Genomic DNA, 26,024 nt, shown 5'->3' on the forward strand with positions numbered 1-26,024 from the left:
ATGTTAACAGTCAATGGCAAAGAGTATAAACTGTTTCTTGTAGATTTCACTGGAATGTAAGTTCAAAAGCCTTAAGCATACAAACATTAGGTCTCGTGCTAAGAGTGCATGTAGTCGGTATATGGCCGGTGTCGGGCTGTAAGAGACAGATCATACTTGATGCATTGAATAAATCACAGTTTGACATGTGATCCCAACATTTATTTGTTTTCATTTGTTTTAATGTTTGTTTTTGTTAAGATTTATACAGATATTTCTCCTATTTTGATAACCATGGTAGAAAAATAAATATGTATGACGGTGTCATTTTTGCCAAACAAATTACAAAATGTATGTTTTTAAAAGCGCGTATCAAATTGACGCTGATTACGTAATTAACCTTAATATGTATATCATTAGCGGAAACGAATCGTTTTTATTGCTCTAATTAGTGGCCATATTGTTCATTTTAGTAACCATTGACTTTTCTTTAAGTACAGAGTAAAAACACCAACGTCTTTCAACGTATAACAACACAAGAGTTTATTATTGTACTTATTGTAAGAATGTCGTTTTACATTATTGAAAAGTAAATAGCGTTTGGAAGTCTTTTAATGTAATACAGACGGTTATCTTATACTGATTTTTAATCACATTCCCGTAAGTAAAACGCTTTATGCGACAAATAGCATTAATTCTAGCCAAAAAAGCATACATTTATTCTTAACCTTATTTCAGCTTGAATTCACCCATGACATGCTCTGGCTAATATAGGAGAAGAAACACTACCATAATTGCCACATTTTATTTCCATCGGTATTGGTTTTCAGAACAAGGAACTTGAGTGACACATCTACATTTGGTTATTATTCGTATCAGTCTGAATTAGATACAATAAATTCACATCGTTAATTACTACGGAAATGTAATTTGTGATACAAAAACATAACATTTGTTCATGATAGTAAGTAATACATTTTGTGAAGCAATATTATATTTGTTTGCACGGAGAAACACACAAACAAAAGCAAGAAAATGAATTCATTCACCTTTTTGTGCCTTTTGATGGCAATGACTGTATGTGTTTCATATATATCCTGTTTACAAAATGGAACCCACACGGACCAAAGCTTCAGGTATGTACCACACACATTTATTTATTTTCCTTTCAATTAGGAATGTAAAGCTCTTGTTTTTGTTTTTATCCAATAATAAGAAATTTCAAGCAAAACAGTTTGTATAATCAGACAGTATATTGATGCAAATTCCCTAAAACGTTTATTATTATATCGAACACTTAAGAGAATATTTGTGTTAAAAATTATTGTTTACATTCAACAATTTTGAATTGCAATATGACATGTATTTACTCGAAATAAATATTTCATTTTCATATTTTAATTCTTAGAATTTCCAGCATCGCATCAATTTATATTTCTATAATCAATGATTAACAACAATTGCTGTACGTTGAATAAGAATTTCCTTCGATATGTCGTTTGTTCAGTGTCTTAAGGAAGGCCTATTTCTGCATGTCCGATAAACCGAAAGTGATGGCGTAACGTCATTTATCCAGATAACGTAGAATAAATCCTGGATTCGGCGTCCGGAAATGAAAACCATTTTATGATTTGATGGAATCCGTGAGTAAATTTACTACAATGGCAACGTAACTATCTTTCTAAAGTTAAAATATCATATTAAATCATCTGACACGTAAAATAATTCAAAATGATGTCTGAAAAATAAAAAAAAAACAGCTTGAAATGTGCGGATCACATTATGGGCAAATACCCCCAAACAAGCACAGGGACCTATACATTTCATTTCACAGTATTATAGGCCAAATGTTTATTTACAAGTGTGAGAAGTTTCATTAAAGTCTACACTGTAGAAAACTTTCTATTTGTGAAAATGTTACGAAAATTGTGATTTTTCTATAGACTCCAATTATGAAAACTTGCGTGAGGTAGGTCCTACTTTTTCAAATCAAAGATCAGGGTTTAATCCAGTTCTACATTATAGAAACATGATTTATCCGGACGTGAAGAATCACCTCAATGGCAAACAAAGTCAAACCTGTCTATAGCGACCGAACGAACAATTGCAAAATTGTATTAGTTCTAAAATAAAGATAAAGTAAAGTTATATCATAAATATATATCATGACCTTTAGAAGTGATCTCTGTTTACAGGTGGTCGTATGCTAAAATTGTATGATATGTTTTCGTAAGCGAATTCAATCGTTGTCCTTCTCATTAATAATCCTATATAATGACATTAATCGGATTGACTACATGTATTGTTTTCAGTCATCAGTCTGATAACTGATTGGATGACACTTTTTGTAAAATACTTTTGCGTAAAGGAGATTAGATCTCATTTCTTATACATTTATAAATAGTATAGCTTAAGTTTTTGCAGAATTGTATGCAATGCGGAGGAAATGAACCCGTATTGGAGCTGCAGGTAGGCCATGAAAAATTTAGAAGAAATCAATCTGAAAGTTAGTCTATATTTTGCCAAATGTTACTTAGCTTGAAACTCTTCTCATTAAAATCTTTCAACGAAATAGATCCTTTTTTATACAATTCGTTGAAAAATACCTATCAAGGAAATATCTAAAAATGAGCCTGCAAAGACAAGTGGACATAGAAGAATTACCATGAGAAAAACTTGTTTGAAAATTACTTGTTTTTCAGTTAATCACCAATTAGTTATGTCTCTTTTTTTTTATAAGTAAGCAAAATAGTGTAGAAGAAGTTGCATCAATAGAAATTGCTGATTTAACATTATCAAGGTAGTGTACATGCGTAATTCCATCGAACGCATTCAGTTTGTCAATTTCTGCCACAGTAAAGTTGTGAAAAACACATCTGTTGAATTATAAACATTGGTAGCGTAATTTCCTTTTTTTAATGATTTCTTCTGACTAGTGTCATGTGTGTATCTCTTCTTACACGACAAAAACGTAGACTAACGCCGACGGCCATTTAAAAAGCAGATCGTATCGTGACCAGTCCAGAAAAAAAGTTAAAGTAAAACATGTCTTTCTATTGTAACTGAAGTTGATGGTTTTGATACGAGCTTCAGATGCACTTTTTCTGATAATTTACTATTTTACTATTAAGGTACTAACGTGGCATGCATCGAAATGAACATGACAATATCAAAATGTTTAAAACATATGAATATTTTAATTGAACAAAGCCATATTCTTGTACATACATTTAAGGACACGTTATGGCGACCGATAATTTTGGTGTAATTCAATATTCTTTTATGGCGCCTCGGTATCCCTTGGAGGAAAATGTAGCATATGTCTTTCCCTTTAAAATGGGGTTCATAACGAGTAAATGGAGAATATAATGGAAATTGCAATTGTGGGTCCAGTACCATTAATTCGTTTTTGCTACATATTTAACGCTGCGGAAGAAGTTTGTTTACATACATATAAAGATCCCAGGCGGTCTTAAGATTTTTTATTTTAAAATAAATGTTTTCAGCTCACTGAATAACTTTTATTTCCACCTGACTTATAACAATGCTTTAAACATCTTAAAAAAAATAGATTTTCATCATACCATTGTTGCTCTATAAACCTTATGCTAATATATGTTTCCTTTTTCAGAAAGAAGCTCATTCAAGAGTTGTTTTCACATTATGACAATAGACTGACACCAAACCCGCCAGAAGGTTTGTTTTATACCATGTTCATAGAAATAGTATTTAAGGTGTTATCTGTCACAGAATATGAGTCAAATCTTTCAAAGAAATATCCGTAAGTAAATGTCAAGATGTACTCGGATGATAAATCCGTTAAAATTCAGATCGTGTGTGTAAATGCCTTTTATGACATCATTCAATTAATATTCGTGTTGTTTATTGATACAAATTTAATAGCCTACGAATATCAACCATCTTGTTCATCTGAAAAACTCTGTTTGTTTGTAATTATCCATAGTACTTGAATGAAAACTTAACGTTTCTATAACTTTAATCAGAATTAAAAATGTTTGACATATCTTCAGTTACATTGTATATAAGATATATATATGTCACATATTTTTTGAGGTGTCACATTTTCGCAAAAAAAAAATTTATATACCTTTTCAACTCGTATCTGTTCCCGACTATGTGCGACCTATTACACGTTTCTCACAAAAATGTTTCTGGCATCATTTCATGTTTACTTTTCTGATGTAATCTAAAATTTTGTGGCCTCTTTATTTAGACTTCAGAAATATAGCCGGACCTAATGAATTAAAACGGGCGAGAACAGATCAGGATATAGTTTTCTAAATATCAAATGTAATGACAGGTTTTTAAAAATTATGTTTAGAATCTTGCTTCAGGGACTGCAGTTTATAAACAAAATCAATTTGATATTTCAAAGACATTAAATTCGTGGCGGTTGCATTAATAAATTAATTGTGCACTGAAACATGTGAAAATATCTGTCATCTCATATTTCACTTTTTGAAATTATTATGATATAAGTGAAGTGCTAACTTATAATAATAAATATATTATATATTAGTCATCATGTTCGTCACAATTAATATCTTAGAGTACCTCCAAATATCTGCCTCCATTACTCTTTTCAGCCATGCTACCGAGGGACTGGTTACATCTACACATCGACAAGTTTTACATTCTTTAAAAATTACAAAGGCCTCATTTCCGCCTAAACATAAAGCAAGTCATCACATAAACATCTTCATTTTGGCAAAAAATGACAATTAAATGAAGATAAAACCCCCTGAATACCCCTGAATTAACAAAATATGTTTGATGTACATTTTCTTTTTATTTTTTTTGAAGATTACGCATTACAACATAAACTACTGGCTGTTTAATTAAGGTAACATAAACAGTTGTTACGCTGTACGTAATGGTTTATATGAGATTGTCAAACAATATCTCATATTTCATACTGACGAGCAAGTGAACGGAAATATATTAGGACCAATAGTGCTGATTAAATTATATATTAATTTACTGTAGATGTAACATCTCCCTGATTAGGCTTGTAACTCATTATAATCACTGGAGTTAAACCGACATAATTTTATTTTGATACTAAAGTAGATTTTGTGCTATGACACAATAGCCGTGTGTTGTAGTTATCTTATTGCCTTTGATTAATACGTTAATTACCATGAAATGTTGTAATAATCAAATTGTAAACATTCTCTCTTCCGTGAACAGACACTGACACAAAGTAAGTAATATTCACAATAATGTATAATACTCGTTCAACTATGAAGGTTATTGCAATTTCATACTCAATAAGAATTAACTGATAAACTTTTCAATTTCTCTCAAATATAAGTAAACGTTAGGGCTTTCATTGCTTTGGTGTAATCCATATTTCATCCCTGTTGATACATTGAAAACGTTTACCTGGTCTGGTTCGTTGGAGATTAGACTCATCGGAAAGAAAACTGATATCAGAATGAATTTAAAAAAATAAATCTCACTGAGTAAAGCTATTTTAAGTGTTTCATTCTACAAGGAAGAAACACCTGCCTCATAGAACTTGTCGGCGAAATCAAATCTAAATAAATAAATCAACCCAATAAGGTATCGTTTGAGGAGGTTTGATTTTGTTGAGAAAAGCGATGATCTTGTGTATAATAATTGTTTGAATTTATTTAGTATGATTTCAGTAACTTAAAGCTACACAGATATTAGCCCGTATATTTCTGTTAATGATTAGTTGAGAAATCTTCATTATGAACAGACTTGAAGCGGCCTTGGTAAAGGCTTTGGCAGCTTGAATATACGTGCAGAGTCGTTTACAACAGTTCTAGTTTAAACTTAGTGACTTTCTGCACGCTAGTACTGTCGCTTTTCATGCTCTTTCGTGATATAATATCTGCAGAATCCAACACTATTCTAGCTTGAAACGTGTGAAAAAGATCAAATGAAATTTGTCATTGGCTTCCACCCGTGTATTGATTATGCGTTTAGGATTCCGTTTCGCCATTGTATGCAAGTATGCTAAATCCTAAACCGACAATAACAACAGTTACATATAGTAAAGGGTGTTCTAACTGGATGGTAAATTAACGGAATGGTAAAATTGTCCTAATTAAGGAGATCACATGTTGTTAACGCACCACTTTACATTTGCTCGTAAATGAAGTAATGTAATGCCTTAATTGAAAGACACTTATTTAAATAATATCAAAGTAATTTAGCATTTGAAACGTTTTATGGATTAACATGAACGCATGTTTGTTTCCTGTTACAGCATTTGCAGAGCCCTTCTGGATTTTGTTTTAACACACGAATATACATGCTCTCTACAGTGAACGAAACTTGTTACATTTGTTATCCAAAAGTCCAAGCGTACTACGACGTCAAATAATGTGTACATGAGATTTTATTTATTTTATAACACGCCCTTTCTGAAACACACTTTGTTGAATCAAAAAAAAGTAGATCCCTCGGAAGCACCGGGAACAAGGCAAACAGTGAAAATTGCAGACTCGGTTTGATTGAGTCTGTTCATGAGCAGTAATGGAAAATGCAACACTGTCAACGCCCCCTAGCACCGATTTAAGCTGTATTCAATCTTCAAATCTAAATTAATTGAAATAAATGATCCCGAAGGACCATATAAACCAGCACATTTTATAGTAAGCAAAGAAAAGTATGAAGATATTAGACCGTTGACTGATATACTGAAAACAGTGCAGTATATGACCATATTTAATTTATAGTAAACATTCATTCAGGCGACTTCTTTTATACATGTAACATTGACAGAATTCGCGCATTTCTAACACTTTTATGTGCACATTGTGACATCCCAATAAATTGGCTGATGGTGCTTAGCTAGTACAATTTTACGTATTTTAAGTATTCAGATTTTCTTGCCTTTCCTCGGAATGATGCTTATTCTAACACGATCCGCAGCAATTGCTATATAAACATATAGTGAAATCGCCTATACATGAATCTACGATAAAATATTGTTGGCTGTTACATTTCACCCCCTATGATTGTAACATAAGAGATTCTACTTCAGTTCCATTACATACGAATTATTTCAGGGCCAAACGGTTGAAAACAGCATTTCAAAAACATAAATATAATAAAAAGTCATACTGACTTATGTGTAGGTCCGTAAAACACGTTCTGATCTCTACGAGAGAATTCAATTAGCCTAATTATGATTCAGCGGTGACGTCATAAATGTATGACATAAAGTATGACGTCATAATGATGTGACGTCATATAAAAGTTAAGCAATTCACTCGTAACACAGTGTCAACTCGCCTAATTTGATGATTCTGTTCATAATTAGTTTGCGAGCTGTTAGATTACTAATTTATGAATACTTCTCAAAATTCTGATAAAAAAGAAACAAATATCTATACTTTCCATTGGCTATGCAACACTTTCTAACCATAGGGGGTAAATTGTAACAGCATATGACCCGAATGACGTATTACGCTGAAAATGTAGTACTGTAAAATGTGAATTATTTGCGTTGTTAGAATCGAAATAATAAATACGTTCCAATAATTTTATCAATTAATAAAACATGGGCAGTCGTTTGGATGCGAATAATTAAATCACTCGTGCTACTCGTGATTTAATTATTACACATCCAAACTCCTGCCCATATTTTATTAACTGATAAAATATAGGAACAGATTTATTATTTCTTAAATCTATTTCAAAGATGTACTGCCCGTTAAGTTAAAAACAGTGGCAAACATACTATTCATATTACACAGTCAAAAACCAAAATATCTAACAATATTTTTCTGATTCGGTTTTTGAATGACGTGTCGGGTATAACAATGTACGGAATCCATACATTGTCATACTTTTCTGTCACAATAAATATCTTAGAGTGCCCCCAAAAGTGTGTGCAATAAACAATGGATAATTAATTAATGTTTTCGGTCATGCTCTCGGGTGACTATTCTGTTATCAGTTACATCGACAAATGTATATACTGCTGAGTATATTTAGGATAATGAATTATTGATTTGGTCATTTTCGGACATTATCTTTGGTCATCAATATAATTACAACAATAATTATGATACAGGACGTGTCCTTTGTGTGCAGGTCTCATCCTGGTACTTGATACGTCATTTGGATATCTCATTTCATTAATATCTCAAAGCAACTAATGGGTGAAATCTATCTGATGCCATTTGGTAAATTAGTAACCTCCAAACCATAAGCAGTACACACTACTCAGTGCATTTTCAAAACCTAAGGTCATCCAAGTGTTAATAAGTCGTTCCAGAACCGAACCGATTTTCCTTGTGTAGAACCGCGCAATTAACATATTTGGAAGCCATACAATAAAAGTATATTTACAAATGTATATTTTAGTATAAATGCATCGATCTAAAAATCATCTTGATGACTTGATATTGTACTCAATGTGTTATGCAAAAGTGAAAAAGTTCGTGATTACATATTCTAAAAACGAATATCAGATGCATGTATTTAATAAGCATTTTTAAGAAAATGAAGAATTGTGGAAAACGGTTGAATAAACTTTTCCTAAATTGGAAATACTTGGCAATGGTTGTAATGCGTTGTTTAAATAAAGAGCATTAATGAATGCTCGTGTAATAACTATGTTTTATAACGAACGGTAGTGTCGTTTTCATGTGGTGTTAAGCGTGCTACCTAATCCACCTTTTTATATATTTGCTTGGAGTAGCAAAATTTATTATAACATATACAGGGACCGCCAGGGATACTTTGGTGTCCTAACACTAAGCAGACCCAAGGAATACAACCAATTCCTCGGAATTCTGCAGATGCTTTCTAGCATACAACTTTTTGAATATTTTAACTCTTACAAAAGCAGCCTTTAAATGTCGTATGGCGGAAGCAATAGAGCTCTCCGTATTTAGACTCAGTGTTGTCATATTTTAGGATCATGTAGTCCTTACAATTTTACTATGATTACTCTTATGTTAGTGCTATCGCGGAATGGCTGTTGCACATTTAATTGTCTCTCATGAATAGATTCTGCTACTTTTGTTGTTTTTTTTTGTTGGTTATGTTCTATACTCCGAGGGATCATAGTATATTTTTATTAACATTAGAAAACATGTTAACCACTACATTCGAAATAGACATTATTCAAAGATTTAATCAAACATTTAAGATAGTTTACTGCTCAAGAAATATAGTCAGTACTGATACTTGATAGTTGATTCAAAAGAAGTGTTTGTGATGAAAAACGTAGCCATTTTTAGTTTTTATATTTCCTGAGAATTACATGGCCCTAAAGTATTTGAACACTAATTTTTCACTTGGCATGGCAACAGAGATCTAAATTGAGGCTAGTTTTTGTTTAAATTTCATTGTGGATGTATTGTTGACATTTTGGTAGGAAAAAATGGGAGAGCAGGTTGTATTTGGTGAAGTCAAGCTCCATTTTAGTATGAGTAGTACTTCCAGGTCACAGCAGTGTGAATTTGATGTCAGTTTACAGTAAGTAAATGTGACCAGAGAAATCTTTCTTAGAAGATACATGACCCCTACTTTTCTCTTCATTTTATATCAGTTTTATCATAACTCTTTAAAATGAGGTAAGGATTTGTTCTCTGAAATGGGTCTAGCTATGTTTCGTAGCTCTTTGAAAAAGGTCAGTTTTACCTAAAGAGCCGAAAACATACAAAAACATAAATATTCGACCACTTCTGTACGGGTTTAAATTTAAACATTAAAACACTTTGCATTGTTCTTGATAAAATCACTTTGAATTGTTCTTGATAACTGAAATTAATTTTGGAACTCTTCCACTAATTTCTTTGAGATACATGGAAAACTTCGGGAATATATTTCCGGACATTGAAAACAACTGCATGGTTATCCTATGGCATGTATGGACTGTTGAATATTCGCTTTCTAGATTTTTCTGCTTTTTTAAGTTCCATTTTTGACAATTTAAGGCCAACTTTGGTTTAACTGTCACGTACACTTTTGACGTAAATATATGTAAATAATATAAAGAACTTGTTTTCTAGGAGGTTCAACAAACGTGTCGGTACAAATCCTCGTCACTAGTATTGACACAATAAGTGAAACAAACATGGTAAGTTTCTCAATAAACTGTTTTTCTATTTTTTTTGTTTCGAAAATATTTAGGGATAAAAAAGAAACAGGCATCATACGAAATGAACAAACTGTATCATGGAGTGTTTGTTAAGATAATGACTTATTCACGCGTATATATCGTAACTGATAAATATATAAGCCTTTAACCTAAATTAAACCATAGGCCAGTCAGACACACTAAATAGTCATTAAATTAAATAACTGGGTAATATCAGATCACTTGAAACGAAAAGTGTTCATTCTTTCTTACAAATAGTATGCAAAGTTTGATTACAAATACATATAGTTCTGTTCAGAAATTATGAATGGTGGCTTACTTTTTGGATACATTGTATTACATTTTCCATTTACTTTTCAGGACTTCTCAATAAGTATGTTTCTAAGGCAAAGCTGGAGTGATTCTCGATTAGTATATACACCTGTTAACAGTATGTAAATTAATTGTTTTTAAAGTGAGCTAAAATATCTGCTAGCAAACTTTTGTGACTAAAGAGTGAACGTTTGAAGCCTTCTAAATGTTTTAAACTGAAATACTTTAATAAAGTTCAAAGATTGAATTTAAAATTGGCATTCCAAACGTGCGCAAATAGCTTCCGCCATAAAATACAAGTGTTATAATTGATATTACAAAATCTGAATTGAACAGAATACCTTGTATGTTTGTAGCCATGAGATCCCTTGAATTAGACACAGCCTCCATAGAAAAAGTGTGGATACCTGATCTTTATATTCCATCCGAGAAAAGAGCAATGGTGCACCATGTTACGGTTCCGAACAAACTCATGCACGTTTTTCCTAATGGCAAAATTCAATATAGTCTCAGGTAGGCATTCTAAGGCTTGTTAATATGCATATGCACGTTAATGTATCTTAATGACAAAAATGAAGATATAGAGGATATTACATTAATGTAATTTCATACTAAATTAAATAAATTAGTTGAATAAGATAATAAAATGCGAGGCTTTGCCGAGCATTTGATCAGTTTTATTCAACGAGTTAATTCAACATGGAAAGATACCTGTAAAGTTCTTTTTACTGCGTGTTATCCTTTCCTGCTTAAACATCAATACGACCAACTTCACCTTACTGAAAATGACGTCAACGTCAAAGCTTTTTTACACTATTGTATTATCAGATTTGTTATGACTTTATTTCATTCCCGAGACGTCAAAATATATTTCGTGTCGCAACTTCAGCTGAATCAAGATTTCTTGATTGTGTTTATCTGAGTTACTGTTGTGTAGAAGGTAGGCGAAATAATAACAATTCTTTTTTACCTTAGCGTAATGGAAGTATACGTAGGTCATTGTTAAAACGCCATATCAGACTTCCAATGATATAATGCCTTTCCTCGTTGTAGGATTTCAGCAACTGTTAAGTGCAACTTTGACCTACGGAAGTTTCCGATGGATTTACAGCATTGTTTCGTAGAAATGGAAAGCTGTAAGTTAATCAATAACGTATCAATCGGTATCAATGAAAATTGGAATAGAATTATATTTAATTTATTCAGTCCAGAAATAACGCATTTAATTCTGCTATCAATGGCTCGTTTGTTACGCATACGTCTGGAACTTATCAATAAAGTGCAAACTTTGCAAACATACTTTAAGTGCTATCATTTGCAATTTAGATATTTCATTACTGAGCAGGAACTAGATTTTGTTAATTATTGCTTAAATACACGTTGTCTGTATATATTTTTCTATCCATGTATATTTATGTACACGTCCAAACAAATATTGCTGTTGCTTTTGGGTTTAAAGGGACTGTCTTCTAAATGTTTGACGATTTGATCTTTGTCCTTGATTTATTACTGTTTAGTATATGCTTTTGTTATTATTAATGTTTAAAATATGCTCTTGTTCTACTACTGTTCATTATATGCTTTTGTTATTATTAATGTTCAAAATATCCTCTTGTTTTATTACTGTTCAGTATAATCTCCTGATATTCTAATGTTCAAAATATGGTCTTGTTCTACTACTGTTCATTATATGCTTTTGTTATTAATCATGTTCAAAATATCCTCTTGTTTTATTTCTGTTCAGTATAATCTCCTGTTATTATTAATGTTCAAAATATCCTCTTGTTTTATTACTGTTCAGTATAATCTCCTGTTATCATTAATGTTCAAAATATCCTCTTGTTTTATTACTGTTTAGTATAATCTCCTGCTATTATTAATGTTCAAAATATGCTCTTGTTTCACTACTGTTCAGTATATGCTCTTGTTATTATAAATGTTCAAAGTATTCTTTTGTTTTATTACTATTCAGTATATGTTTTCGCATTTTCAGACGGATATACAACGGATACATTAAGGTTTGAGTGGGATGAAAAATCAATAAATATAGACAAAAGCATGAAGATCCCGCAATTTTACTTACAGGAACTGACCACTAGACAATGTGATAAAACCTATTTCGAAGGTAGTACGTGTTTCCTCACAAACAATTTCAAGTTGCTAATCTTTTAATATATTAAACGACATCCTTTCAGACCATTTATTTGTGTACATTTTAAGAATGGACGTCCTTTGAAAAATGACTGTATGTTGCTTTAAATGACACTGAACCGTAAAAATGTTCAAACACCTCACTGTCTATCTAATGTTGTAGATACTAAGTAAGTAACCATGTAAAATACGAGGGTCGTTCAATATGTAATGATACTGCGTATGTACTTCCGTAACCGTTTATCATTTTTAGATGCGGTTTTCGACACATTATAAAGCAATTTATTGAAAACAAAATGCTATATAAATTATAAAAATCGGCATGTTCATAGTAAAAATATAATCATTTTTGTTAGGTGTGTTCAGGTATACTGGACCATAATTATAATTTAAATTTGTCCTGGGCATCATGAGTATCAGAAAAAGGAATAACTTGTGAAACCACAAACTTCTATCATTTTTCTACGAGGTACAGAAATTTATTATGAGTTTGCGTTTGTTTTAAACTATTTATTGCATTTTTAATTTTACAACACAACTAAAAAATCTAAACTCGAGGTTGATTCCATCTGGAATTGGTGTTGAGAGCGATTAATCAAAGTTGTAAGAACTAGTTTCGCAATCGAGAATTAAGATACTAGTATCAACTTAAAATACAAGAACTTTTTAAACGATGAATATCGCGCCTGGCAAAATTGCAGAGGCTTATTGTACTCATTTCATTTTTCGAGTAAAATATACACACTCAATTTAAAACTGTTATAAACATTTTTATTTTAGTTTTCATATGCTTTTTGTGAAGATCATGATTTCTTTTATCTGTTTTAACTGAAAAAATGAACTATAGTTCTAGGTGTTGAATAGTAGAACCAAGGAATTGCACATTACAATCTCAATATTTTGAAAATAGAATTGTCTAGTATACCCGCGTACACCTCACTCAAATGATTATGTTTTTACTATGAATCGATTTTTTAAATTTAAATATTATTGTGTTGGCAATAAATTGCTCTATAATGTGCTGAAACCCGCATCTAAAAATGATAAGTGGTTATGGGACTACATGCGGAGTAACATTGCATACTGAACGCCCTTCGTAAATGAAGTGTTTCTTTGTTATCTGTATGTTTACATGCGTTTGTGTCTTTTCAGTCGGTTTCTCCTGTGTCAGATTTGATTTCTGGATGCAGAGAAGCATGGGATATTATATAACTCAGGTGTTCATCCCAAGTATTCTGATAGTGTTTCTATCTTGGGTGTCATTTTGGCTCGACATAGACGCAGTGCCAGCACGAATATCTCTGGGTCTTCTTACTGTACTCACAATGACCACACAAAGTTCCGGTGCGAGAAATAATCTCCCAAAGGTTTCTTATCTGAAAGGTACAGCTCAGTAAAAAGCAATGAGTAAGTAAGTATGCTTTAATGCATAATCCTTCCATTGAATAAGAAACGTATTTTAACAAAAGCAAGCGGAATGTATAATATACTTTTGGCTTCATGATACTAACTCTTTCAAAATAAAAAATGTTCCCATGAAAACCTCTTTTCAACTATATAAGAATTCACGTGTACTGTTTCCATGGCAACAGTTCATTTTAGGAAAATACTACCATATAGAGAATAATCAGTCATAACTTGGTTAGTTTTGGTGATAAAACAATAAAAATGATGTCAAATTGGAGCTAAGACATTGGCATTTAAAAGCAGCATCTGTATATTAATTAATTATTTTGCAGTTTCATGAACATTAATGAGAATGTTAAAGGTTAACACAATTTTAAAAAACATTTTCAAAGTTTCAAATCAATTCAAATGTACTAATCAGCTTTGTTCTGGTCTTAAAGTCTCCCAGTGCTTTGTAATATATCATTTTGTTACTTTTATGGCACATTTGTTTACTCAAAACTGGATGTGCTCAGCCAATTTGTTTAAAATGAACCAGTGTCACAAACAACGAATAAAATTCTGAAACCCCTATAGTCGAATAAAATGATATGATTAATTATCAACATGGTTAATATTAATTATTTTGTACTATAATAATACAATATACTTCTTTACTTGTCAAAGAGTGTGATATGTTTTCCGTAACACACTTTAAAATACGTTACCACTACCATTGCTTTTTAAAAAGATATTTTGCAAGAAGTTGAAGCCCAATTGATACCGATTTATCTAAACTTCTGTAGTTTGAAGTTTCTCTTAATGTAGAAATACCAAAATAATTTACCATCCCTGAACTCTAATTTTAGATGGAATTTCAATAAAACACGCAATAATATCCATTTGTGCATCCATTACGTTATAATCATACAGCATTTCAGTCTTCCTGTTAGTAAAAGTCAAGTTTTATAAAAAGTACTTTTTGAATTTTAAAAAAAGTAGCATCAAAAGAACATATACAAAACCAACCCTAGCCTTACGGATGAATCATAGGGTCAGATTAGTCAGATTTCTGGATGAGGTCTTTGCTCTCCGTGACGATTAAAAAAAGACATCGTGTCTAAAGTCAGCTTTGTAGAAGTAGACTTACACCCATCCGTACAATACGGAGAACTAAGCACTTGCCTGCAGAGAACTGAGTAGTTCCAGTACAGAATCCATAGACACTTGTTAGGGTAACTGCTCAACATTATATGACTGAATTTCTTTTATAAAATTGTGCTAAATCAAAACTAATAAACAAAAGAAAATATGCTGGTATTTAAAGTATAAACTTTAGATTTAAAACTAAAAGCAGTTGGACAAAATTGTTTTAGTGATACCAAATCAAGAAAATAAGAAATATATAAAACTGTATACATATGAAATAAAGAAGACTATTGTAGTCGTTTTGAAACATTTACAAGAATGTACAAAATATTTTCGGTATTCTAAATTGTACAGACAAGGAATAAATTATATTATGTGTTGGAATATTCCTTGATATACAGTAACATCAAGAGAAACATTACTAAAAGAAACAATGCATCAATCATAACAAAAAAAGTTATCAATTAAGTTACATACTTAAGGTTATGAAAAAGGCATTACCTCTCTTTGTCAAAAGTTCAAACTGTAGCAAGAATATAATACAAATTGCTTCCGAATCAAAGTGTAATCAAATTTCATTCATAAAAATAAAGTGATTTTGAGAGCCTATGACTTTTTTTGTCATTTCCTTTCTAATTTATGAATAATATGCTATAAAACAAAATATAATTCATAACAGAAACAAGAGATCACATATGCTAAATTAGGTAACATTAAAGTGAAAGCATCGTAAGTAACATCTTAATCAAGACGTGCAGAATTTGATTCCTGTAACACTTCTGCCCCATAATTTATGCATTCCATATTTTTCAGACATTTATTTTGATTTTAAGTTCAAATTTTAAGTAATCCATAAAATTTCACTATAACAGAACAATTTTAAGCTAGTGCTAGGGGTATGAGGGCAGTTTCACATTTCGTTACATCTAACGAACAGACATAATTAGATCAAGTCAGCTATTATTCTGCTCGATTGTGTTGTTGTGCTTCAAAAGAATGAGCTTAAAAAACAATTTGCTATCCCTTAAATACTTAAAGTAGAACGCGACACTTCGCGAACTTTCGAGTAGCGTCTTGAAATTTTGCATGTGTAAAGTTGACCATATTTTAAACAAGATGCAGTTTATTTTATACCAATAGAGCCGACCAGTTTTTGTACACGAGACGTTAAAGTTGACCACCAAAGCCCGTTTTTTAAACTGACGTTGCCGCATAACTGTTACGGGTACTGCAACGGCACCAGCCAACAAATTTTCTTAAAGTATACATTATTCGACGACAATTATTTTTTCCTATAAGGTGATGTAAAATCATTGTTTTACACCGACAAATATTTGAAAAATGGAAAGAAAATCGCCGTTTTTGACTAAAAATTGACTTTCAGTTTCGCAGCATTTTTCGGCTTTAAATAAGCATATTACAAAATCCCTGAATTAAATTTTTGATTTTTTTTCAATAAACGGTGTTTAAAATGTATACCAAGTCCAAATGACAAATAAAACTGGGGGGTCACCGACTTAGTTTTTTCTGTACATGTGATTTTATTACCCCTACCCCCATGCGTAAATTTTGTACCATAATTCGACGTCTGCAGATACGTCCGAGACATCATAATTCAGCCATTTTGAAAATCGCTTTTAATATATTTTCTATATAATAATGATTTTTTTTATCTTTTTCTTATTCAAAGTACCAATTTAACAAGTTTTCCGTTGTAATACACTGCTAAAATGAAGAATTTATACATATGCAATTGTGTAGATAGTTCGAAAATTTCACATTTGAAACAAAAAGTTAAAGCATAATTATTGTTAGATATCATAGATCAGTATTGTACAGCAGTTTCATATATTTTAGCTCACCTGTCACATAGTGACAAGGTGAACTTTTGTGATCACCCTTCGTCCGTCGTCAGTAAGTCCGTGCGTCCGTCCGTGCGTCAACAATTTCTTGTCTGCACGATAGTGGTTTCATTTATGATTTTATTTTAACCAAACTTGCACACAATTTGTATCACCATAAGATCTCGGTTTCTTTGTTGAACTGGCCAGATTCCATTATGGGTTCCAGAGTTATGGCCCCTGAAAGGGCCATAATTAGCTATTTTGACCTTGTCTGCAAAATAGCAGCTTTATTTATAACTTGATTTTTACCAGACTAGCACACAACTTGTATCACTATAGGATCTTGGTTTCTTTCTTGAACTGGCGAGATTCCGATATGGGTTCCAAAGTTATGGCTCCTGAAAGGGCCAAAATTAGCTATTTTGACCTTGTCTGCACAATAGCAGCTTCAATTATGATTTTATTTTAACCAAACTTGCACACAACTTGTATTACCATAAGATCTTGGTTTCTTTTTTCAACTGGCGAAATTCCATTATGGGTTCCAGAGTTATGGCCCCTGAAAGGTCCAAAATTAGCTATTTTGACATTGTCTGCACAACAGCAGCTTCATTTATGATTTGAATTTAATCAAACTTGCACAAAACTTGTGTCACTATAAGATCTTGGTTCCTTTTTAAACCGGCCAGATCCCTTAATGGGTTCCAGAGTTATGGCCCCTGAAAGGGTCAAAATTAGCTATTTTGACCTTGTCTGCACAATAGCAGCTTCATTTATAATTTGATTTTAACCAAACTTGCACACAACTTGTATTACCACAAGATCTTGGTTCCTTTCTTGAACTGGCAATTAAAATTGGCTATTTTGGCTTTTGCAGCCATATAGATACTTCATTTATGGTTTTATTTGATACAAACTTCCAAAATATCTTCAACAACAATAAATCTTGGATTCCATGACAAATCAGATCCAATCGTAGGTTCCAGAGTTATTTTATATCTGATAACCTCCCCTAATTGTAATCAAAATGGATTTATATCAGTAAGTACTTATATGACTTATTTGAAATTTCATTATTGTCATTAGTTGGACTGAGCCAATCAGGGTAGATAACTATGGACTGATTTTATGTCAAATTACCTCCCTTTATTTCAAATTAAAATGGGTATATCTCCGTAACTAATGAAGATACTGATCTGAAATTTCATTTATGTCTACAGATTTATTTGGCAGATTCTTCTTTTGTTCACTTACAATACTTTTTTTTAATTACTTCCCTTTTACGTTACTATAAATAGCTTATTTTTAGTAACTGTTTTATAATTGGCCGTAGGGAAAGACCGAAACCACTTTTCTGTGGTACAACATGGATGGTACCTCCAACTTTTAGGTGTATTTTGACATATCTGTACCTTGTAAGATTTTTTTTTCTTTTTGATTAAATTTCTTCCCTTTGTTGTACCTGTCCTTTGGACTTAGATATTTTTTCTGAGGACCTTCTTGTCCTCAAGTACAATGATAACAGGTGAGCGATATAGGGCCATCATGGCCCTCTTGTTAAGTTAGCCCTCCACGAGAGTAAAGCTTAATTGTTTCGTGTTTTTCTTGATATTATCCCTTTTCCTCCATAAGCACACACGCACGCACGCCCGCACATCCCAATATCATATATGTTTACTATTTCGTTTCTTACTTCAAGCCTAGTAACATATGACAATAAGATTAGTTTCTATGGTCTCTTCCGGTTAATTATCATCTCCACGCAAATGTTCACATATTTTGACGGTGGGATTTGGTTTTACTAGTCCGAGTATTTTGAAATTTTATAGCAAAGGGCACTATTTGAGATATGAGTTCCAGGACAATCATGATATGAGCCGCGCCGTGAGAAAACCAACATAGCGCGTTTGCAATCAGCATAGATCCAGACTAGCCAGCGCATCCGCGCAGTCTTGTCAGGATCAGTGCTGTTCGCTTTCAAAGCCTATTGTAATAACAGAAACCCTTAGCGAACAGCATGGATCTTGACCAGACTGCGCGTATGCGCAGGCTGGTCTGGATCCATGCTTGTCGCAAATGCACTATGTTGGTTTTTCCATGACACGGCTCAATAAGAGGTATCGCTTTGAATACTATCCTAAAGTCACATTAACGCATAAGTGTAGCTTTATAAAATTCTGATGAGTGAACTGCTTAATTGCTTGAAAATTGTTACATTATGAATGTTGATATCTCAGACGCTTATTAAAATAAAAATAAATAAAAAATAAAATCTTACAAATATACATATACTGGTACAAATCCTAGTATCTCGTAAATACGAAACCAGGACCAGCAAGTTTGAGCCGTCGGTCCTATGTACAAAGTTACGATTCTTGAGACGCTCATATAGATAATTGCAACATAGAATTATATATGTTTAACCGCTGATGAGTTACAGCGAGTTTCCATCACAACAACTGTTTTCTGTGTTTCTTTCTTTTACCCCATCCGCTTAGCTCAGTTTTATGAATCGCTTTTCGATCCCTGGGTAGGGCGTGACAATTTGGTAGAAGGTATCTGTCCAAAATCATCCGTCCTCCACCTCCGATGTTATGTGGTGAAGTTGAAAGTTACTTGTTGAGGAACACTGGTTAGGTTAACCGCCTATCGTAACAGAAAACAGCGCTAAACCTAAAACTAACAAGCAGTTTTCGTTATTTTTTATTTTATGGAATATTTATCATTTTTAGCAGAGTATTTACTCGTACTTGTTATGTTTGATAGGTCTCTAATATTAGGAAAAATATTATATATGGAATATGTTTCTATTATGTGTCTATGAATACAAGGATTACCTTTCTTAAACACATCTCTGGAGAGCTAAAACCTCTTTGTAAAGGATAGTGTTTCTATCTAGCGTTGTTAATATATTAACCTTTTCAGAGCAACAGCCTCCGTACAATGAATATAAATTCTGTTTCCCAGTGGCTGCACTTTACTTGGAATCGGGGTGTCTAACTACTCTCGAAACAATCGAAATATTTCCAAAACGTAAAATTTATAATAAAGTTAAATTAATTTGTGATGTTTATTCCAACATGATGACATAACGATATTAGGGCTTTTATTTTTTCTTATTATTTTTGCAAATGTTTACAATATCGTGTGTATCAATCATGTATAATCATGAACTTAAGAGGTAATTCAAGAAATCCTTACAAAGTTGTAAAGGACTCTTTTGACTAAATTCTTCTTAAAATAGGTTCAAAATTGATCACAAGACATACGAGAACCCATTTAATTATTTTTATCTGGGGTAGGGGTAGAGTAATGTAATTCGGCGTAATAATTTCGCCCACGGTAACAGAGCTTTAAAGGCTATTTTGATCTAAAAGTAGAGTTTATCTTAAAATAAGATTTACAGAAACAAATACTCATTGCGATTAAATAAAGTTTTCATCATCATATTACTTTTTAGTCAAATTATATTGCTCGGGTTTTACTTAAGACAAGATTAAAGCATATTTTTTATTCAAAACTCAACGTCATATTTGTCGCTCTGACGTAACTTTAACGTAAATATCGAGTCTAAGGTTAAGTGATCACCACAAATTATATACCATTTCATCAAAAATGGACGTCTAAGGTTTGCAGTGAAAAAAGTTACAGAAATGTCAAAAATGTAAAATACGCATTATATGAGGAATATGCTGGATTTTAAATAAACCAAAATGTCGAAACGGAACCCAATAACTTCTGAATTTAGGCGCATTCCATCTTAATTATAGCAAATTGTGTCCACTTGACGTATTTTAATATACCAAACGCTTCGGATTTTTTTTTTTTGCACCAGTGGTACGTAATATAATATATTGAAATGTACTAAGATTTCACTTTTTAATACGCTTTCATCATTGTTTATATATAAACGTCTTGCCATGGAACAAAATGTTTGTTCTTGTTTTGTATAAAGTTCTTTAAGAACCGGTAAAACACTAAAGTTGCAGGAGATGAGCTTAACACAATGGCCAAATTATGATGTCTCAAACGTATCTGCAGACGTCGAATTACAGTACAAAATTTACGCAAGGGGTTGGGGGAAATAAAAGCACATGTACAGAAAAAACTAAGTCGATGAACTCCCAGTTTTATTTGTCATTTGGACTTGGTATACATTTTAAACACCGTTTATTGAAAAAAATCAAAAATTTAATTCAGGGATTTTGTAATATGCTTATCTAAAGCCGAAAAATGCTGCGAAACTGAACGTCAATTTTTAGTCAAAAACGGCGATTTTCTTTCCATTTTTCAAATATTTGTCGGTGTAAAACAATGATTTTTACATCACCATAAAGGAAAAAATAATTGTCGTCGAATAATGTATAATTTAAGAAAATTTTTTGGCTGGTGCCGTTGGAGTACATGTAACAGTTGCCAAGGATACGCGGCAACGTCAGATTCAAAAACGGGCTTTGGTGGTCAACTTTAACGTCTCGTGTACAAAAACTGGTTGGCTCTATTGGTATAAAATAAACTGCATCTTGTTTGAAATATGGTCAACTTCACACATGCAAAATTTCAAGGCGCTACTCGAAAGTTCGTAAAGTGTCGCGTTCTACCTTAATACTTAATAAAGTGCCATATGATGGTTGTAAAAAATCCTCGTTCTCACTTTCAGTGTTGTTTGGTTTTCTGGTCTTTTTGGACCAAACTTACTAAAATAGAATACCTCTTAAGCCAGTGCTAGGGGGCGTAAGGTCACACTTCATTACCTCTCATAAAGAGCCATGATCCAACTGAGTTTGCTATTTATTTGCTTGGTTGCGATCTTTGCTTCAAAATGATCTTCTTAAAGTCTATTGCAAAATGTTTTCAGCAACTCATAAGTGTCGTTCATACAGCACTCAGTATTTTTCTGTCAGTTTTAAATAGCATTGTGACTGTTTTCCTAACAATGTGGTTTTCATAGGCTTAATATCATTCACATTGAATTTCTTGACTGCTTTTTCCAATTTTATAAGTTTTAATCTAAAGATTACTTGAAGTATCTGAAATTTCATTTTGTTTTTCAGTTTTTGTTCAGTGCGGCTTTTCAACAGTGAATATTTCATCAATTACCCAATGAATATGTCAATACAATTCATGTGTTTCTGAAACTAAAAAATAAAATGCTTTATTTCTCACGTAAATAACTGCATTGATGCACTTCACAATAACACAAAACGAGATAAATATTCCATTAAAACGATTTCCTTGAAAGGAAGCCCCAACTTGTAACCCTATTATCAGTGTATGAATGTTAGCAGGGATGTATACATTATTAATATATACAGAATATGTACATAAAAATGTATAATCAATGTAAAATATAACTATTGACAACAATATTGAAACCATCAAATAAAAGAACAACATATTTAAGAAACAGATATTAGTATAATTTAACTGATTGATGAATTAATTCAAAATAAAAAAGGAACATTGAATGTTTTAGATAATTTCTTTGTTGACAAAAGTGAAGAAAGAATGTTAGAATTAATACTTTAAAGTTTTAACAAATCCATGATATCATAATATTGAAACCAATGGTTCAGATTTCTTCAAATATATTTCTAAATACAGCAAAGTACAGTGGTAACGTACGTTAAAGCGCCGTTATGGAAAAAATCTCATTGCTTGGAAAGTATGGAGCTGTACTATTTTGTAGAAGTATTTAACACTTTGATAACTAAATATATCTCTACCATTTTCTGAGAAAATAACGATACAATAAAACAAGATTACTGGATGGAAATGTAACATGTGTTAAGTATGTTACAAACAAATTCCTCCTTCAAATACGTGTTTACATTATATTTTCATGTGCTCTAGATCAAATAACACAAGTTTATTGATCACAGTTTAGTTCAACATGTTATTCAGTTTTAGTTAGATCTTGTTTTCAGAGATGTCTGTTTCAGCATGATTAATTTAAGCAAATTTGCTAAAATACATAATGTAGAAAAATTAGTTATCTTCACAGTAATAAAATGCTATTCTAGAAAATACTGTGAGAAATGAAGACCAGATCAAACTGTCTGATCTATATTTTCTAAATAATTGATGTAACAAAACAAGGTTATTGAAATGGTAACGTAGCATGTTTAAAGTTTGCTACATACTGATTCCTTCTCCAGAAAGGTGTCAAACTTCATTTCAAAACAATATAGCTCATATAATTGTTATTTCATTGATAATATTTAATTATATAATTTTTATTAAATTTTAGTGGTATCTTGTTTCCTGAGATGTTGGTTGTGGTTATGGTTAATATTATGCAAATTAGCTAAACATACCTATTTTGGAATGAATAAGTTACCATCAGTGTTACAAAGTACTATTTAAGACAACACTGAGAGACTTTCAGATCAGATCAAAACTGTTTGGTACATTTAAATTGATTTAAAATTTAAAAATATTATTTTCTAATAAAATTTTGTCATTTTGTAACATTTTCATTAATATTTATGAATATGCAAATTAGTTAATTACTTTTAATGCACTTTAATGGCCAATGTCTTAGCTTCATTTTGACACCACTTTTATTGTTTTATCACCAAACCTGACCGACCAAGATATGACTGTTTATCCTCTATATGGTCGTATTTTCCAAAAATGAACGGTTGCCATGGAAACAGTGAAATCTTATATAGTTGAAAAGAGTTTTTTTTAATAGGAACATTTTTATTTCGAAAGGGTTGATCCTACCGAACAATTTGGTACCTATGAAAAAAGTCTAGGGGGCGGGGGTGCATGGTAGACCCTATTGCTCCCCCCACCCCCCTACCCCCCCCCCACCACCTATATCATTATTAATAAATCATTTAATTCTCTTAATTTGTTTCTCTCATATCGTTATGTCATCATGTTGGAATAAACATCACAATTAAATGATCATTGAATGTTGTAAATTCACTATTCACTATCGTTTCAACTTTAATTGGAAGAAACGCTAAACACCTTTTCTTGTTTTAGCTATTGATGTTTGGATGGCCGTATGTTTGGGATTCGTCTTCCTTGCCTTAGTTCAGTTTGCCTACGTAAACGTTTTGTCCCGAGTGGAAAAGAGAAGGAAACACACTACTGAAGAACACATGCCTGTTAGCAGAACGTTCTCTGAATTGGGCGAAGACAAGCTTTCTCCAAGTTCAGTAAATGATGCGGAACTTGCTAACGACAAAGTGCCCAAGGATATATTGAAAGAAAAGGTATTGTAATTAACAAATACATTAACAGATACCTTTATATGATAAGATATGCATATGTAAATCTGTAAACATCAGACTAAACCTTTATATGATAAGATATGCAGATGTAAATCTGTAAACATCAGACTATAATATTATGAGATCCGCAGTATTTCATAATTCATGCACACTAATCTGGAGGAAAGAAATACACACAAGCTCTTATTATATCTGCAATTACTATATTAAATCAAATGAAAGTGACAACTTCTATTTACAACACATTTAGATCGCTTCTAAAAATGGTTGTATAACGAAACATATGATTGATTAAAGAGTAACAAAAGTATACTTGTTATTTACAGCTAAAACTGCCTGGTTACCTAAAGCAGCTTGATGTTCGCAGAATAATGAAAGAAGACCGTGAAAAGGCGAGAAATGTTGATAGAGTATCCCGCATTCTGTTCCCTACAGCATTCCTAATCTTCAACATCGTTTACTGGTTTACATACATATTCTGGGAACCGAAAAGTGAATGACTATAACCTGTCAACTATCTGGATAAGCATTAATGCATCTTAAATATTTTATATACAATGCTTTTTATACATACTTTATATATAATTTAAAACATAATTATGTACAAATGCATGCATTTTGTCTATATTACATGTAGATTTTTCGTGTTTCTTATTTTGTCTGACATTTTTTCAGGATGATACAAAATTCATTATACATGTGTCTGTAAGTTTATGTTCAAAATTATTTCAGAAACTGTTAACAATTTATAATACGGGGGTTAGATCTATTGTTTTGTTTTTGGAAATGTCACCTTTATTCGCATCATCGCGATTTTCCTGACTAGTGTGTACCTTCGCAGTTAAATTTATTCTCATTATCACGAATCAAACACAGATACAGACATACGTATAACTAAACCATTTTGCGATTTTTAACTAACTCTATTCTCGTCGGGCGCATATATATTTTTTTAACCGCCAAAAATAAGAAAAGCCTGAAAAGCCATGAGGATTACACGATGAACACAGAATATTAAACAGCTCGAGAAACATGGCATAAATGGCAGCCAAGTGACATGATATGTAAGTAATTTCCCGCCACTGCTTGGACGGAGAATGAATGCGTAACGTATACAGTCACATAGACAAAGTTTCATACGAAGTAGTGTATTACATACCTCGCCCATTTATCTAGCGAAATGTAACAACAAAAGACCTATTATAAACAATGTACTGTGAGCGGAGCATTAGTAATAAACGTACATTCGTTAGTATTCACGACAAAAGGGGGCACCTGGTCTGGAAAAGGATTCAATTGACTTCGAATCACCTGCTCCCGCCTATGTCTGTTCAAGCTTGCAGTATGGCTTTATATGTGTCTTTGTTGAAAAACAATCTAAATGGATTGAAAGATGAATAAATAGATTCATACAATGATATTCTAATTACCTTTGACTTTACAAAAATGCCTAAAACTTGTACTTACGTGAAAGTCGCTTATTTATAAAGTGGCGTAAAACTTTCTCCATATTTCAAAAAAAAATACGTTTACTTAACATTGTTCACGTCCGTTAGTTTATAAACCTTTTAACACTTTTATAAGCGCCATTCAAAATTACAATTACATGAACACTTTCATTTTTGGTATCATATAGAAATGGGATAGAAGCAAAACAACTGTCTGTGATGGTAAGTATTTTTGAATTATGTCGTTTGCATTGTGATAAAATTGTGAAATAAATGTAAGAAATAAAACGAGTGTCTTTTCAGATTATATTTAGTAAACAAGTTCAATAAAATAATGAAATGCAAGGATTGCCAAGCATTTTATCAATTTTATTCAACGAGTTTAATAAATGTTAGC

The 26,024-nt window shown here is 32.0% G+C and overlaps 1 protein-coding gene across 1 annotated transcript; it reads left to right on the forward strand.

Moving 5' to 3' along the window:
• On the forward strand, window positions 1-25,721 carry LOC123558131 (glycine receptor subunit alpha-2-like). Its single transcript, XM_053544470.1, has 10 exons — window positions 1-56; window positions 3,611-3,675; window positions 10,002-10,069; window positions 10,451-10,520; window positions 10,759-10,915; window positions 11,456-11,538; window positions 12,396-12,527; window positions 13,706-13,936; window positions 23,929-23,999; window positions 24,533-25,721. The coding sequence occupies exons 1-10, from the start codon at window positions 1-3 to the stop codon at window positions 24,677-24,679; spliced, it is 1,080 nt and encodes a 359-aa protein (XP_053400445.1). The 3' UTR covers window positions 24,680-25,721.
• Window positions 25,722-26,024: the final 303 nt, after the last annotated feature.

Source organism: Mercenaria mercenaria, chromosome 5 (assembly GCF_021730395.1).
Source record: "Mercenaria mercenaria strain notata chromosome 5, MADL_Memer_1, whole genome shotgun sequence".
NCBI classification, from domain to species: Eukaryota; Metazoa; Mollusca; class Bivalvia; order Venerida; family Veneridae; genus Mercenaria; species Mercenaria mercenaria.

What these genes read in the sequence shown, in the direction of transcription:
- LOC123558131 (XM_053544470.1), top strand. Translation starts at nt 1, where the DNA reads ATGTTAACAGTCAATGGCAAAGAGTATAAACTGTTTCTTGTAGATTTC. An exon ending in CAATAAGTGAAACAAACATG is followed by an intron (nt 10,070 to 10,450) that starts GTAAGTTTCTCA and finishes TTTACTTTTCAG; the next exon opens with GACTTCTCAATAAGTATGTT. An exon ending in TTTCGTAGAAATGGAAAGCT is followed by an intron (nt 11,539 to 12,395) that starts GTAAGTTAATCA and finishes TCGCATTTTCAG; the next exon opens with ACGGATATACAACGGATACA.